The sequence below is a fragment of the Parasteatoda tepidariorum genome, chromosome 7 (genome assembly GCF_982258835.1).
Source record: "Parasteatoda tepidariorum strain Cologne lab strain chromosome 7, Ptep-v5.0, whole genome shotgun sequence".
Taxonomy (NCBI): Eukaryota; Metazoa; Arthropoda; class Arachnida; order Araneae; family Theridiidae; genus Parasteatoda; species Parasteatoda tepidariorum.
This window is the reverse complement of record NC_141761.1, coordinates 95,897,457-95,910,540: the sequence shown is the minus strand read 5'-3', so window position 1 is coordinate 95,910,540 and position 13,084 is coordinate 95,897,457. Positions and strand designations below refer to the sequence as shown.

General features: G+C 29.8%; 1 protein-coding gene across 3 annotated transcripts in view; it reads left to right on the top strand.

Moving 5' to 3' along the window:
• Positions 1-13,084, top strand: part of LOC107449725 (fibrillin-1) — a 317,738-nt gene that overhangs the window by 224,219 nt on the left and 80,435 nt on the right. For all 3 annotated transcript variants that reach the window (XR_015435620.1, XM_087168308.1, XM_087168309.1), the window contains exons 17-20: positions 254-379; positions 1,454-1,582; positions 3,264-3,404; positions 12,163-12,213. Coding sequence is in view for 2 of the 3 variants with exons in the window: in XM_087168308.1 (XP_087024434.1) it covers positions 254-379; positions 1,454-1,582; positions 3,264-3,404; positions 12,163-12,213 (447 nt within the window). In the remaining variant the exon portion in view is untranslated. The remainder of the gene's footprint in view (positions 1-253; positions 380-1,453; positions 1,583-3,263; positions 3,405-12,162; positions 12,214-13,084) is intronic.

Genomic DNA, 13,084 nt, shown 5'->3' with positions numbered 1-13,084 from the left:
ATTACTAAATTATTAAGGAAAATTATCTAAATTACTAGAAAAAATATATAGATTATTATGATAAATTATTTAGGTTGATAAAAAAAATAGCTCCACATTATAAAAAGTTGTCTTAATAACTATAGAAAAACATCACAACAAGTATTTATTAACGTGACGTAATATAATGTTTGATGTAATGTTTCGTTTTCTTAGTTTTTTAATGTGATAATGTAATAAATGATTGTCTAATCATTGATGAATTTATCCCTAGATGTAAATGAGTGTGCTGTCAACTTACTTCTCTGTGATAATGGCCAATGCAGAAATACTCCAGGAAGTTTTCAATGCACCTGTCCCATCGGTTATCGTCACAATATCCAAACTAATACATGCGACGGTATGTTTATATAATTATTTCATTTTCTACATTCTTTTCCTGAAACATCCTCTGTGGATAGCAGTTTTGAAATTACTCTTTAAAATCATTTGCAAATATTTTTTTGTGCGGCTAAAGTTAATACTTGACGAAACTATTAAATATTTATTTGCCATTACTCTTAAAAGTTAAATTAAAAATTAATGAAGTAGTTTATAATGTCATAGACAAGCAATAAAATGAATTCAAAAATTTTTTTTAAATATTCTTCGTCAAAAAGTTAATATAATTTTTACGTGATATTTATAAAAAGGCTCGTCAGAGATAATCGGTTTAAGACTTGACGTCCAAACCGGCTTGAAAAAGAAAAGTGAAAGAGGACTATATGCCATTGCATACTTTATAAGGAAACTTACATTGCTATTTATCCCATGTGACCAAGCACTGCAGGTTTTATTTTTAATTTAATAAAAGGCAATGAGAAAATATAATGGAGAAAGCAATAGCTCTCAATTACTATATACATTTTCTTAACTATTTTTAAGTCTGCCAAGTGTTCCATACTTAATTTACAATTTAAAAAATAAATGCAATTACTCTTAGCGTCTTAAGCGTCTAGTCGTCTGCAGCAGAATAACACATAGTACTTAATTCTTAATTTAAAATTATTATTTGAAAATATAATGTTTCGAAATTACACTATAAAACTTCTTTATTTCATCATATGTAACCAAGTATCGCATGTTTAATTTTTATTTTTAAAAATATATATTAAAAATAAAATTCTCAATTACTTTTAAAAAATTCTTTTTACTCTTTTCTATTTCTTTTAATATTAAATATGCATTATTCAGCTGCAGACGATAAAAATTAACTGCAGCTAAATAATGCATATATAATATTTAGATGCAGACGATTATAAATGAAGACGAAAAACATGAAGATATGAGCTTCTTTTTGTACCTCTATTCCCTTATTTTTCTACTTGTTTTTTTAATTTTATACTTCTTTTTATTACTATTTTCATACTTTTATTCTACTGTTTTATTTTTTTTCTACATTTAAAAATTATTTTAACTTGTGTTTACCTTGCAGATGTTGATGAATGTAAGGAAAGGGGTTCTGAAATATGTATAGGAGGCACTTGTTTTAATACTTTAGGAAGTTACCAATGTGAATGTGAACCTGGGTCTGCTTTGGATGCTTCCAGAAACACCTGCATAGGTAAGTTGGAATTTTTTTTTTTTTTTTTTGAAAAATATGCTCTTTTGTTTGAAAAAGATCTTTAAAATTAACATGTTTTCTTTGTTTAATTCAAAAATGTGTAACCTACTGCTGTTGTTTTATTTTCCTCAACCATAATGTTTTAGTAAAAATCATGTAAAAATTGACTCATTCTTATCTACACAATGAAAATTTAACCGGAAAAATAATATCTTCATCAAAGATAGGACGAATTATTATCGAGATCTAATTAATTAATTAAAATCATCTCAACTCTTTTTAATTGTTCCTCCATACAAAAAGATTTTTGCTTCCATCAAAAGCCACGACATGAACTTACAGAGTTTTAAAATATATTTGTGGTTTTTAAATAGTCCTTAGTGTGATTATATTATTAAGTTATTAATGTGACTTCCCCATGCACTTGTTTTCGAAGGGTTTAAGGAATGTAAATTAATAAGTGAGTAGTGTGCAAAATAAATATGTGAGCACCCTAAACTTCTGATTTCATGATCGGATTTTCATGTACACAGGTCACAACAATTAAAGAATATTGAGGTTGTGGGTTAATCTTGCACCTGGAGAATTGTTTGAATGATTATTACATTATCAACTGACTATATGAGATAAAAAAAAAATAGCATTTGTTTGACAGAAAAAAAAGAGGAGCGATGGTGCCTTGCTGTTAACGTAGCACACACAATTCGTCGGCGAGCATGCAGACCTGCAGCGTAAAGCGATTTCTAACAGTTTGTGTCGAAACTGGGGTGCCAGTAGTCGAGGAAGGTGTTGTTGACGAAGAGTGGCATTCATATTTTGGTGTTTTTGAGCCGTTAGCGTTAAATATCGATCTTCATTAGGCGTTAATTGTTGCACATCTACGCCCTTGTCCTGATCTTCGACCTGCATTTCCAGTCTCCAAAAGACGGTTCCAGATCCTGGAAATCACACTTTGTGAAACTCCAATAGCTTCTGCTACTTCGACTTGTGTTTGCCCCCCTCTAAATGGCCAATAACTCTCCAAGCTTCTGATTCGATTAAATGACTTCGTTATGGCATAATCGAAACAACGCCCTTACTGAATGTCGATCATTCCTTTCCACTTTGCCTTACATAAAGTTGAAAGTCAAATCAAATTCGCTGCCGGTAAAGCTCCGTCTTCGACGTCAAACTCAAAATTTGCATACCGCGAAGTTCGAAAATAAGAAAACTTTCCATTTGTGACTCTAATCTTCCATTTTGTACACACAAAAAAATTGCTTATACCGTTATTTTATACAAGACTTACTTGTTTTGAGCAGTGTACTAGCAATTAATCTTGTTGTTCGAGATCTTGTTGCTGTTAATCAGTCTTGTCCAATTGTTCAAGGGCTTAATCTTGATCCAAATCAGATGCGAAATCATACACAAAAACGTTCTTTTTCTGACTAAATATACTTTTTTTTGACGTAATCGAATTTGGTGATCACTTGACGATTAACGGATTGGTGACGATCATTAATTTTGCCTTATATTTTATATCATGTATTTTATAATAATATATTTAATTTTTTTATTATTATTTTTTGACAAAAATTATAAAACTGTTTAGTATAAGTGGTGATTACGAAGCATAATTTAAGTTTGATAGAAGTTGGATAGTAAAGAATAAAAAAATTTATTGTTTTAATTTTCTTTATAGATAATAGACGAGGATCGTGTTGGATGTCCGTAAAAAATGGCCGATGTGAGAATGACATTAAGTTCCCGATGTTGAAGTCTGAATGTTGTGGAACTGTTGGCAAAGCTTGGGGTAGTCCTTGTCAATTATGCACTGGAATAGGTATTTCTTTTTTAAATTTTTTCTGAGTTCTTTTAAGTTTCAGGGGGGGGGGAGAATTTCGTCGGGATTTATAAAAGTTATCAGATCTAGCTATAATAAATGCTTTTCTAAAACCTGATTGAAAATTTCATTTGCTTCAAAAATATATAAAAATGAGAAAACAGTCGACATGTTTCAAGCGCTTTAAAGATAGGCGCTCGTTTTCACGACTTGCCAGACGTGAATGTAAAGAAACAAAAATGATTTGAAATAAGAAATGCAAAGTTGTGAAAGAAAAATGGAAATATAAGAAGTAAAAAGAAAGCATAAAACGTAAAGTTGCCATTTTTCAATGGAAACTTCATACTTCTTTTTTTTCAAATCATTTTTGTTTCCTTACTTTCACGACTGGCAAGTCTTGAAAAGGGATTCCTATTTTTGAAGCGCTTAAACATGTCGACTGTTTTTTTTTTTCATTTTTGTATATTTTTGAAGGGAATGACATTTTCAATCAGGTAATAATAACTTACAGTTTATGTTTATTGAGATTATATATTTAAAATGATTTTCTAATTTCTGAATTCTAAAAACATTTTTTCAGAGACAAATAAATAAAAAAACGGCGAGAGAAATTACGCAAAAAGGGAAAGAAATTAACTATTAATTTAATTTTGCTTTCAAACCATAAAATTTAAAGAATATCGCTATAAATTAATTTAGCAGTAGAGATCAATACAAGTTTTTTTAATCACATAATTATCCACTTTATACTGTACTCTAGCAATTTATTTCTTACTGAATCTTACATTTTTAAACCATTTTCAATTATTTATAAGCATCGTTTTATTTTATCTTTTATTTCTTTGTTCACTTCCTTTAAAACACGGAATCACATTTTTTATTAAAAGATACGAGAGTTATAATATATAAACAGAACTTTCTGGAACTGAATTTGACATAACGTTATATGAATCAGGCGTAAAACTATCAGAAGAAGAGATAACATTATATGAATCAGACATAAAACTATAAAAAATAAGAGACAACATTATACAAATCAGACGTACAACAATAAAAAAAAGAGATAACATTAGATGAATCAGACTTAAAACTATAAAAAGAAGAGATAGCATATATGAATCCGACATAAAACTATAAAACTAAGAGACGACATTATACAAATCAGACGTACAACAATAAAAAAAGAGATAACATTAGATGAATCAGATGTAAAACTATAAAAAGAAGAGACAGCATTATATAAATCAAACATATAAAAATTGAAAGAGAGACAACATTATATAAATGGGACATAAAACTATAAAAAGAAGAGAAAAGATTGTGTAAATCTAGTTTTTTTATTTCTGCTTGAATCGATTTGTTTCAATTTAGATCAAATGCAGTTTAAATTGGTTCCAGCATTTGTGCCTTAGTTACTCAATTGTGCTGATTAGTGCACTGAATAATCGTTGAAAGTAAGCAAAGCAAACGCTTTGAGAGTAACTTAGAAAATAGTTGATAGTACATTTAAAATAGAGAACAAAATCATTTTTTAAAAGAAAAAACACGAAAATTAACTTTATATCATGTTTTAAGCCAACAGCAACCTTATTGAATTATCCTTTTTGCTAAATCAATTGTCTTTTTCAATCTTTGCGCAATTAAATAGAATTTAAAACGAGCAATATCTTTAAAAAAATTTATGCTATTCTAAGTGCTCTACTTAAAAAAATTTTAATATTATTTTATGAATATTTAACAATTCATTCTTGAAATTCAATAGTGTTTGGCATCTGTACTAATCTATTGAGTAAATATGGCCTCAAATTTAAACGTTTTTGTTCTGAACGCATCAATATTAAGAAAAAATAAATTCATCCTAATGAAACTTTCAAGTATCTTATAATAAATGTTGATGTTTCTGTTTAGTTTCTTTTTAACTTTAAATGCGCATGCATTAACTAAACAATTGCTAACAAAATGGTGAAATATTACTCACATTATTAAGAAGCACTGATGATGATATTAACACTGTGGAGTCCGATATAACAAAAGAAAAAGAGCAGATTCACGTGGCTTAATACAACTTAGCAGCTTTTAGTTTTTGTAGCCAAAGATAAACTATATTTATAACCGTCTGTATACTGGCTTGCTCATTACCTAAATTTAACTTGTTGCAAGCAGATGAAACCAGATAAACATCTAAGATGAGGCCGGGATAGCCTGGTTGGTAGGGCACTAGGCCCATGTCCAAGAGTTCTTGGGTTAGATCCCCGCCAGCCGAAGACTCACCGTGTAGTAAATGGTTATTGATGCACGTTAAATCTGTCGAGTCGCAAAATCCTCCATGTTCCCATAACAAATCAATACCTCTGGGGGTACTGATCCAGGAGTTTCCTTGTCTTCTGGATTAGTTCAAAATTACAAGGCTACGGAGTTGAACATTAGTAGTCGTAAACCCAAAATTGAATACCCTCGGCTGTTCAATGACGGATATGAACCCTAAGATATTTAACCGTTTGCGTTACATGATATAATAAATTTCGATCTTAAAAATAGAGCACTAGTTGCCTTGGCAACAAAACAATAAGAAAGCAATCGTATTTAGGAATTTAACTTGACTGATGTTCCTATGTTGTGAAAAGCTTTGTTTTTACTGTTTGTTTGGTATGTCTTCTTGTTAAGAAAAATATCTGCCATTTTTTTTTTTTTTTTTTTTTTTTTTTTTTTTTGTTCGTACGATGTGATAGGTCATATTATGATTAGACAATAAGCATCTTTTGAAGCCTTGGAATTGCAAATTGGATTTCGACGTAGTGAAGAGTAGTATCATGCCTTTGAAATTTTTTAATACGATACAATAATTAGTTTTAAATAAAACAATATTTGTTTCAAATTCTCTGCATTACTTTAAATATCTTCAATGATTTTATTATTATAATAACGAAGTAAAAATGCATAACTGATTATTATAAACATCTCTAACTCATGAAAATAATTAAAGTTAAAGTTTTACACTCTCTTAGGTTGTTTTAAAGCTAAATTGAAGAACACTGATAATAGTCTAGTAAAATTAGACTTTTTTTTCGGAAAAATTAATCCTAAGACAAAAAGTTTTGGTACGTTATGATAACTGGTACCTACAAACTCCCCTTTTCTCCTCTGTGATCTTCCCTTTTCTTTGAGGGAAATGGGGAGTTAGAGGGGGAGAATTTCCTTTCTTCTAAGCAGGCAAACGAGGCAAATTTTTCAATGTATTTTTTACGCTAATTTGAATGTTACCAATCCCTAGTTGATCAGCCTAGTAGTTCAAAAGTAATGTAACATATCTAATATCAGAAGTTGTGTTTGATCAGATATTGGCAGAACTATTTAATAACCAGAACTAATTACAAAGCGTAGCAGACAGCCTTAACGCTTGTTTACGTACAAGGCGTCGCCTTGCCCACTAAAAGCAACATTGCTTTTGGGAAAGCCCATTTGCTTATATAATGAGACAGCCTGATATGTCACAGTTAAGTTACTGATCTAGTTAATACTAATCTATCATAATAGCACGTGATGGAAACATGAAGAAAATTTTGTGAATGTCTGCTGATTTTAACACTGGTTTCTAAAAACCCCTTGACGAAAATTAAATGAAAGTAAATTTGACTTCAGCCACTAATGTAATTAAAAATGTTATTCATGTACTGAAAACATAATTATGGTGTTATCCTTTATTCATATAATCTTTTATGAGATTTAAATTATCTTATCACGATTCATCTTATCATCGTACGAATCAGTAGGAATCGCTTGATTCATACTGATTCGAAGTTCTATTCATTCATTGTCTCTGAAGCTAATCTCAGTGATAAAACTTTCTACTCAAAATTAATCCGTAACTATTAAATTTTGTTTCCAAAAACGATGTGATAATGAAGTATGTTTTTAAGTTAATTATCATTAAAACCTCTTTTGAATTTTTTTAAAGTATTTTTAATTTTCTTTTTATACGAATATCTCAAATTTCTTACAAATTCATCGAGTTATTTTCTTGAAACAACAACAATTTACTTTTTTTCAAGTAATAATCAATATTAAGAAGAGATCGTTTTTAAAAATAATATAGCTTTTTAATTTTTAAGTATAATTTTGTTTCCTTTTTCTTTTCTTCTTTTTTTTACTTATTTTCTTTTTAACTTTACATCCCATTATCACCTTCATATATACAACTCATAGAATAAACTTTATTGAATATATATTTAATTTTATTACCAGCATTGAACAGTTGATCCAATTCTGAGTTTACGACTACCAATGCTCAACACCGCGTAGCCTTGCAATTTTGAACCGAACCCAGAAGGCAAGGGAACTCCTAGATCAAGCAATGGGACAAACTAGCCTTCGTGGAAGACTTTTTGATGACCTAACCCACATTTCTGTTACATTGAGAGGAAAATCACGAAAACCTTTCACGGTTAGCCAGGCGGCAATAAAATTCTAACTCATAATCCGCCTACCACTGAGGGTATTTTACGTCAAATCTGTGATCGTTGCGAGCCGGGAGCACTAACCAGCCACCGCTGAGATTTGAACCTGAGTCACTTCATTGGGAGGGTCTCCTGTGCCCTCATGGCACTTTTATAAAGAGCGAATACTGAGCGAATGTAAAACTATATTCATCTTTATCATCATCATTTCATATTCATCATCATCTTTATGAAAAAGTAATAATCAACTTATTGTACGGAATATTCCGTTAGGAACGCTATTTAATATATAAGTTTAAAATACTTTTCAAAAATGAATTTGAAGTAAAAGTATTCACATTATACTTTACAAATTTATATACAAGCTGTGAAAAAAAGGCTATTGAAATATTGCGAATCAATTCTGTGGAAAGTATGGCTGAAACATCAAAATGTGTTTAATTCCAGGAGGTTAGTTGAAAAGCGATTATTTAAAACACCTCCAAGTTTTATCAGGCAAACAAACTGGTTTTGATGTTTTTCATTCCTTCCACACTAGTGTTTTGAAAGATATCGATACCATTTTGTCCTCCCTTCTCTTAAATATTAATTTGCGCTCCATCGTGTATATTTTTACTTTGTTTTTGATAAGGTCTCTAAATATATAGATATAGGGCAGTGATTTAAGAGCACCGTGTCTGTCGAAATACATTTATTTCCTTCTTATAAATAATAGGAAAAATTATATTAAAAATCGCTTAATTGAGGTAAATTTGGTCGAATTCACATCGAGCAATAACATTTCGAAGGATACTGAATACAGTTAATCGTTATTTTGACGGGATGAACTACTAAAAACGCGTTTTCTTAATCAAGTAACGTAAAGTCACCGACAAGGACAAAATATAATAATACATAAAGAAACGGATTTATTTTATCTTTATTGATTATGTTGGCATGAATTAGTACTGATTTATTGATAGTTAATTTCTTTTTCACCCAACTTATATATAATAAAATAATATTCATCTATATTCATATAGATGAATATTATAAAATAATATTCATCTATATCTAGTATACTATAAAATAGAGTTGTAACAAAACACATGGACTTACCTATTCAGATATGGTAATAAATAATTCAAATTTAAAAAATTAATGTAAAATGTATTTTTTTATAAAACGCAAATCAAAGAGTAATTTTTGTATCAGGATGAGCAATTATTACTTAAGGTTTTAAATCAGTTATATTTTATAATTAGTATTAGGGGGACCGGAAAGTAATGTCGTTTGAGGCCATTAAATATTCGTTAGTCTTAAAAACTAATTCCTTTTTATCAATCCATTTCGATTCATTTCGGATTCGGCATTGAAAGGTTGTTGTTAACTAGGGTGAATACATTATTGATAAAAAATAATATCTTGATAACAAATATCAAATGCACTAAAACGTCATTACTTTCCTGTCCCCCTAATATAAATGTGCCCGTAGTCAATTACAGGAAAAATTAATAACTGCATTTAATGTTGAACATAAATTAAACAAGACGGTGTAAAATAAAATAAATTGAATTTTCCTCATTCTTATAAATTATTTCTAGAACTACATCCCATCTTTGCGAACATCAACAAAAAAAAATATTTTTTTCATTTCCTTCTGTCTATAGTCCTTGTCAGAGTAAGACTTTCTAGAAAATTCCTTTTTATTTCTAAGGTAGCAAAGCAAATCTTTTTTGATTCTTCCCCACTTGAGAGTTCGGTACCAGACATCCTCAAGCGCAAATCTACTTGAAATGCAAAAACGAAACACTACAAACAGAAATTTAACTTTTATTTCTTTACGCCGCTGCGCATTTTCTCTGTGCTATTCGGTTAGAAGGGAAAAAATAATACTATAGAATTTTCGGAAACTTTAATGTTAATCAATTAGCTTTGTTCTGGTTGCTCTTTGTTCTTCGGTACTATATTATCAAAATTGATTTTATTATAGTTATTTTCCAATTCTAAAAGGATTTATTTTTAGAAAAACACAAAGTTATCGAATATAATAAAAGTTATTTAATTGTGTTTTTTATTATAATTTTTATTATATTCCATTGACTTATTAGATTTATGTGGATACTTAGGTTTAGTACCAATGGATCCTAAGCAACGTTATGAGACAAAACATGAAAAATAAGGCTCATTTTCTTGCAGACTTTCGTGTTTCTTACTTTATAAACTGAGAATAAAAAGTTTCACTTAATTATATGCTTATTTCCAACTTATTTTCTTAATGGTGTACTTTCCAATTTTCCTAAAATTCTATATTCTTATCTTAATTATATTCCATTAACTTATTAGATTTATGTGAGTATTTAGGTTTAGTACCAACGGATCCTAAGCAACATTATGAGACAAAACATGAAAAATAAGGCTCATTTTTTTGCAGACTTTCGTGTTTCTTACTTTATAAACTGAGAATAAAAAGTTTCACTTAATAAAATGCTTATTTCCAACTTATTTTCTTAATAGTGTACTTTCCAATTTTCTTAAAATTTTATATTCTTATCTTAATTATATTCCATTAACTTATTAGATTTACGTGAGTATTTAGGTATAGTACCAATGGATCCTTAGCAACGTTATTAGAATAAACCTAAAAAATAAGGCTAATTTTTTTGCCGACTTTCGTGCTTTTTTCTTTTAATATAAGATGAGAATAAAAATTTTCGCTTAATTAAATCTTTACTTCAAACTTATTTTCTTAACGGCGAATAGTTATCTGAGTTTTATTTATGAAAAAAGTTACTTTAGCTTTAAATACTAAATATTTAAAGAAATACTTTACCGAATAAAAATTATTTGTCTTTTAGTCTAAGGCATCTGCTTGAATTTTAAGTGGTGAGGGAGTTTTAAAAACATTAATGTTTGAATAATTCAGATTAAATGTTTGGTATTTATATCTTCCTCAAAGAATTTACGTTTCAAATTCTTTCGCCAATTTTTTATTACAAGTTTGATCACTTTTTTACTCTTAAAACCACAAAACTTTGAACTCAGCGAATTATTTGAGTCTATTTTCACGATTTTTGTTGCTTCATCTGTTAATAGTACTTATTGTCCAAGACATAGCTCCACGAAAAGAATAAGTCGTTTTGATATATATTTTGTTTTGGCCATATTTATTTCCTATTTGCATAAATATAGATCAAATAATTTAATGTCGTCGCTGGTCCAAACTGACCACGTTGCTTTAAAATTATATGCATAGATAGATGACCAATAGAAAGGGTTCAAAAATTAACATGATGAAATAGCATGTGACCTCTCCAACATTGCTCCTGCGACCCCTTTTACGTTCCCGAATCGGAGTCGCGGAAAAGTATAAATTTTTTGTGGTAAATTGCGCTGAGAGATGCTACTCTAAGTGAATGTTAGAATCGTAGAAGTTGCCCGTAATTGTCAAGGGAAGGGGGAAATTTTCGTTAGGTAACGATATTTATACATTTATAATAGTGTAAGCGTAACTTGAAAAGCCAGAAACATTCTCGAAACCAAGAAATATCTTTTATATCCAATTTATCTCATTTTTATTATTTATGTGTTATATTTTTTAAGAGCTTAATTGTTATTTGAATTTTCTCAGTCGATCGAAGTTGAGTGAAAAATCGATACCTAAAATATGCAAGATCATCATTTTATTAATAATTTTTTCTTATAGTACAATTATGTATAACTATATCTTTTATTAATATTAATAAAATCATACTAAGATTTTTCACATTTTAAGTAATTTTCCTGGCGAATTTTAACCACAAATACGTTTTTAAATCACCTTCTTCGGAAAACGGCTGCTCTAAGTAAAAAATCCACAATTTTTTTCATATAAAAAATTTATTTCAAGACTGTATTATATTATATATAAATGTATGAAACTCAATTATTCAATATTTTTCATTTTTAAAAGAAAAAAATTAGGTATTACACACTTAAATGTTGTACGCTTAAAATGTTCAAGAAATAAGGTTTTATTTGCACTTTGACTATTCACTTATTAAAATAGTTTTAAAACTTTTACGCCATCATAAATAATCAATCTCAACTTCAATTGTTTAATGTAGCCTATAGATTAATGACATAAATTATTAAGAATAACCTGAGATTTGTAATGTTGCTTTTCGGGCTATAACTCATATATTCTTACACTGAAAAATGCTGATCTCTTGAAATACACAGTACCTACTCCAAAAACTTAAAATATTAATTAAGACATTAGAGTTTCTTAAAGTTTAAACTGTCTATAAGCAGTTTTCTAATCTCACATTTTTGTGTAATTCCAGAGAACCGATGTCCCAAAGGTTACGCAATGCTGGATGGTTCAACATGCACAGGTAAATTCTTTTCTCTTCCATCAAAAGTTCAAACATTGTGCATCATATTTATAACTACCTGTACTATGTGTTTTGAAAGTTGTTGATACATTTTCTGAAAAAAATATTTAAATTCCTAGTAGTTGTTGTTGTTGTTAATTTACGTCGCACTAGAGCTGTAGAATGGGCTATTGGCGACGGTCTGGGAAACATCCCGGAGGATGATCCGAAGACATGCCATCACAATTTTGATCCTCTGCGGAGGGGATGGCACCCCTGCTTCGGTAGCCCGACGACCTACGAGCGAAGTCGAGCAGATTACGGTAGCACAGTTTAACGAGGACCCATACCGCACACCCTCGGTCCCTACGCAGACTGATCCAAGTGGTCACCCACCCGCACACTGACCGTAGCCAGTGATGCTTGACTTCGGTGATCTGCTGGGAACCGTGTCTTAACGATCAGTCCACTGCGGGACTTAAATTCCTAGTAAATTTAATTCTAGTCTAGTAAAAAACAAACAAATTGATTGTAAAAAATGAAGCAAAATAAATTAATCCGTAGGTCCCAGGGTCACAGAAAAATTATGAAAATGAAGAAATGAATTTATTGCCAAGCAATATGACCGAACCTATACCATTTAGTTATATCTGCTATGGTGATATTTTACATATTGTTAAAAGAGTTTCGAAATATTCTCTTGAAAACGTTTCTAAGATAGTCATAATGAACATTAAAGCTCTTTCTCAGTCTTGAAGCTTTAACTGGACTTACTGAAATCAACATTTTATTTTACTTTTTATAACTGTCGTTGAACAGGCGACCCAATTTTTGGATTTACGACTATCAATTTTCAACTCCGTAGCCTTGTAATTTTGAACCCAATCCAGAA